Source organism: Oryzias latipes, chromosome 3 (genome assembly GCF_002234675.1).
Source record: "Oryzias latipes chromosome 3, ASM223467v1".
NCBI classification, from domain to species: domain Eukaryota; kingdom Metazoa; phylum Chordata; class Actinopteri; order Beloniformes; family Adrianichthyidae; genus Oryzias; species Oryzias latipes.
The window spans coordinates 3669068-3674256 of NC_019861.2; the positions used below are offsets into that span (position 1 = coordinate 3669068).

Here is a 5189-nt window from a genome sequence, read left to right on the forward strand (position 1 = left end):
TCCTGAGCCCGTTCTGTGCCTGTCTGGGGCTTGGGGTGCCCCACTGGAGCGGAGCCCCTCATTGGGCCCCCCTGGGCGAGGTGGAGAGGCTGCTCTACGGGTCGGGCTGGGGCTTGCACTCTCTGCCCCCTGTGCCCCCCTGCTCTCTGGTGTTGGGGGCCGCTGTAGCAGTCCCGCTGGCCCTGCCCGGGGTGGCGGATGTGGTTGCCCGGCAACCCAACATTAACAGTAAAGCAAAAATCAGCTTTGTCTTTTTTTGGGGTAGCCAAATCTTTTATTCCTACACATTCATTCACAAAGGCCAATGGATCTCAAATAAAATGTTTTTCACTTAAAAAAAATCGGTTTATTCAATTTTACACAGACTATAGAATATTTTACATCTGACACTGAAGCAATCCCAATAATAAACTCAAGAGGGGCTACAGAAAAAGATGAAACACCTGCCTACAATGTAAATGTCCAAATCAATGAAAAATTAAACTAAATTAAACTTGCAAACATTTGTGAACATAACAACAATATGAAGTTAACCTCCCTTTCTCTCCTGAAACTTCACCCAGCCATCAATATCAAGATTCAGATCCTGTGCAGAAACACATTTGCTGTCATTCAAGTGTGCAAAACACAATGAAATGTCCAAGAATCTTTTCCTGGTTTCTGCCGAATTTGTGGCAACACCTACCTGCCTTCTTCCTGACCTTTAATGGGGCGCCATCAGTGACCAGACTGACATCATGTGAGCAGTTCACTCCAACATTGTCCAGCACAGTAACTAGAGAGCTGACTGTGTCATCAGCTGTTGTGTCCATCAACTCAAGAAACTCTGCTGTCTAATAAATATGCACAGTTGTGCAATATCTGTATCTGTGCTTTCATCAACAGTGACCAAAAATACAACAAATGACTGGATTCCTTCATTTGGTGTCCAAGTCTCCACAGAGATGTTGTATCTCTAATCATAATCCTTGACAGACTCATGTTGACAACGGTCGACTGCTTTTTGGGGAACAAGACTTCTGCAGCCTTCAGCATTTTTCAATAAGTTCACCATCAGAAAATGGTTTGGATGTTTGCTCCAACTTGTTTGCAATAAGGTGTCCATCACTGCTCCGTCACTGACGTCACGGCTGCAGTAAATGCAGACGGTGGGTCTTCAGTCCAGCCAATAGTTGCTAAATCTTCTTTTGTCTTAACTCCAAATGGTGAAATTTTTCTTTATGGTGAGTCTCATAGTGGTGCTGAATGTTATATTCTTTGAGCACTGTGACCTGTTGATGACATACCAAACATGCAGGTTTTGTATTCAGCTCCATAAAAAAATAAAACTGTAATATTTTTATGGGAAGCTCATCACTCCACTTCCACCTTTTGTTTTTGACAACATTTTGGTCATTAGTGTGTCACTCTATCATTCTTATAGCAATGTCACAGCGGTGAGGCTCGCCAAAACCAAAATACATCTTTCGCAGAGACAGAGCTGTTAGGTTTCGCATTTGGCATGTGCAGAGATTTGCTGTTTCATCTGTTTTGCTTTTCCTTTGCTCCCCCTAGTGGCGGAATTACGTATTTAGTTTTTTCTTTAAAAAATCATAACTCACCACAGGAATGGACTAGAAACATGCCTTTTTTAAAACATCCTTATAATGTTTACTCTTCATGACTGGGCCGGACACGTCAGGCGTCTAATGTAGTGGGGAAAAACAGGAGTAACTGTTTGTTTGAGGACAACAACATAAATCTGGGTCCATCCCCATGACAATAGTCCCCCCGCTGCACTCTGAAGGCCCGTACACACCGGGACGAATATTCGCCAGGCGTTATTCGCCAGCGTTTTTTGCCACGTTTTTTGTGTTCACACCCAGGCGATTTTCGCTGACGATGAGCCGAGCGAACATGCAATTTCATTCCCTGACATTAGATGGCGCTTAATGTAAAACAGAAATACTCCTGTACACAAGGTGGCGCTGCGCAACTTTACACTTCTTAAAGTCGCTTTTCACTCAGAAGAAGAGAGCAAGTATTTGCGCGTTTGTCAGAATCAGACAAAGAAAACATGAATGTTTCCAGCACCAGTAGCTCCAACTGGTGCTTGGTTCGGGGATATTTTAGAATGTCCATCATTGTTTCGTCGTGGCAGTGTAGACGCTACTTGGCGTCTATCTTCTTCCCTGGTATGTGTGCTCAGAAAGGCAGTTTTGTGTTTGAGCGCCCCCAAGTTGTGTTTTACTGTAACTTCAGAAGCCCCAGACACGTGTGCAAAAGCGCCATTCTCATTGGTCGTATAGTTTTCGACGCCGCGCGTCAAACCAAAAAACGAACCCGAGGCGTTTTTTAAAAAGGTGACGCTTTGACGCGTGGCGTTTTCTCGCGTCGGTGTGCACACTCACATTGGTGCCCTTTGTTTAGTCATGAGGCGTTAAAGGTCGGGGAATATCGCGGGCGAAATTCGTCCCGGTGTGAACCCACACCTGACAGTGGGAGGGATCCAGGATTGACTGTGTTTGCTGTTGCAGGCGGACAGGTGAGCCCCCCCCCCCTCTTTTTTCCGGTCGAGCTGCTGGATCCTTCAATGGACTAGCACTTCTCATCTGCGACAAGTGAAGAAAAGGAAAAGTTGACATTAGCAAATCAAAACACGCTGAAGAGGACTTCTGTAAAGGCTGGACAAAGGTACGTCTCACAGGACAAGAAAAAAGCATTCCCTGACAGAGGTCAGAGTTCAGCAGAATTCCCTTTAGTTGGGATTAACACTTCTCTAAAATTCAATAGCTTAGTTTTGTAAAAGATTGAATTAAAATCCTTCATTAACATAATGTGACTTAAATGATAATTAGTTAAAATAATTAATTTATTAATTAATTTATTAGTTTGCATGTTCTCCCCGTGTATGCGTGGGTTCTCTCCGGGATCTCCGGCATCCTCCCACCGTCCAAAAACATGCTACATAGGTTGATTGGCAACTCTAAATTGTCCATAGCTGTGAGTGTGAGAGTGAATGGATGTGTGATTGAGGATATTCCACCCTGCGACAGACTGGCGACCAGTCCAGGGTATCCCTTGCCTACGCCCAAGTGGCCGGGATAGGCTCCGGCAACCCCGTGACCCCGAAAGGGAATAAACGGTTAAGAAGATGAATGAATGAATGAATGAATGAATGAATGAATGAATGAATGAATGAATGAATGAATGAATGAATGAATGAATGAATGAATGAATAATTAATTTATTGTTAATTAATGTCTTCCAGCCAGGAAATGCTGAATGGTAACACAGTTCCATACAACAAAAGATGCCGGTGGCGCCACTACTTCCTCGGCGTCCTTCTGACTGCAGCTCTGTTTTTCATCTGCAACGCAAGCATGAAGACCATGATGCTGGACCTGACCTCCAAACTGTGGGTGACAAACCTTTCAAAGAAGCTCATTACTTCGACTGGAAAACTGGATTTAGTCTCCGATGGAACAGGGCGGTCTCCAGCAGAGAGGACAGCTGTTTCTTTCCCTCAGTTTAATGGCTTGATGTCGTTGATGCCATCAGCGCCGCCGACAACAGGAAGGACACAGGAGCCTCAAACAAAAGTCCACGCACAGCCTCATGGTCTGACCCATGTTCCCTACAAATCGCCTGGACCTTACTTGGTGGAGTATCCCTCTGAGTACCACTTTGTGATAAATGAGCCACAAAAGTGTGAAAAGGAAGAGCCGTTTGTGGTGCTGGTCGTTCCGGTGGCTCCTCACAACAGGGCTCATCGGGACGTCATCCGCAGCACCTGGGGCAGCCAGAGCCAGGTTCTCGGCAGGAAAGTGCTGCTCTTTTTCCTGGTGGGGCTGAAAGATGGAGAAGCCGCACCACAGCTCCAACAGCAGCTGCAGCGTGAGAGCCGACGGCCCCGAGACCTGATCCAGAGCGACTTTGTGGACTGCTACAAGAACCTGACCATCAAGACCATGGTGATGCTTGAGTGGCTGGACTCATACTGCTCCAGTGCCTCTTATGCCATGAAGATTGACTCAGATATGTTCCTCAATGTGGGCAATCTCATCATTATGCTCCTGAAGGCTCCAAAAAGTAACTACATGACCGGTCTAGTGGCATATGGGGGCTCAGTTCTTAGAAATCCTTCATCCAAGTGGTACCTACCTGAGAAGCTGTACCCCCGACAGCAGTATCCCCCCTATGCTCTGGGTCTGGGTTACATCTTGTCTTTGGACCTCCCTAAGAAGCTCATCATGGCCTCCAGGCATGTCAAAGCCATTTACATTGAGGATGCGTATTTGGGGCTGTGCATGGAACACCTGCACCTCCACCCCACGCCGCCCCCCAACAGTTACCAATTCCATGTCTCCCCTTTGACGTACAGCCGCTGCGCTTACTCTCAGATTATTGCCACGACAACTGCTCCAGAAACGGATCGTCTAAAACTCTGGAGGGATTTTATAGCACCAGGTCCAGATTGTTAATCTAGGGGGAAAAAAACATCCACGCAAAGAAACCTCACAGAAGTCAAGAACAGCTGATGTCCAAAAACATAACTGGTACTCCGGGAGGAACTGAAGGAGGCTTGGAAGGTGAAGGTGACTGTGGTGTCGGTGGGGATTGACCACACTAGGATTAGTGTGAAATGTAACTAACCATCTTTTCCTTATACAGACTCAGAATGTTAAGGACGGACCAGAATTGTAGTCTGTAACCGGGGTGGGGGGTAAGGGTAACATCGATTTGCTTTAGAAAACAAGTTTTTAGAGTGCAATTATAAATGCAGCATGTAATATAAAAGGAGGGCTATCATAGTCCTTGTATTTGGTGACCTTGAATGTTATTTATTGACAATAAAAGTAGTCTAAAGGTCAAAGTTTGGAACAATCCCACCCACCCCCTCCTGAAATTGTCATGGTTTGGGTTTCTTTGTATTGGTTTTTGCTTTCCATCTTGTTCTGTCATGTTTGAGTTCCGTTTCCTGTTTAATTTTGAAAGGTTTCCTGTTATGTCATGCTTTTGAGTTTTACTTCCCTGGTCCCAATCTCTTCTGATCATGTTCACCTGTGTCTTGTCATTCCTATAAGTCTTGTCTCTGCCTTCCTCTTGTGATGGTCCATTAATGTCTCTAATGTCTCTTCCCTCATCCCTCATCCCTTTTGCCATGTTTTCAAGTTTTGCCCTAAGTGAGTTTTGTTAATTAAACCCCT

The 5189-nt window shown here is 45.4% G+C and overlaps 1 protein-coding gene across 1 annotated transcript; it reads left to right on the forward strand.

Annotated features, from left to right (window-relative positions):
- Positions 1-2538: 2538 nt before the first annotated feature.
- LOC101162910 (beta-1,3-galactosyltransferase 1-like) lies at positions 2539-4956 on the forward strand. Its single transcript, XM_020711396.2, has 2 exons — positions 2539-2673; positions 3251-4956. The coding sequence occupies exon 2, from the start codon at positions 3258-3260 to the stop codon at positions 4461-4463; it is 1206 nt and encodes a 401-aa protein (XP_020567055.2). The 5' UTR covers positions 2539-2673; positions 3251-3257; the 3' UTR covers positions 4464-4956.
- Positions 4957-5189: the final 233 nt, after the last annotated feature.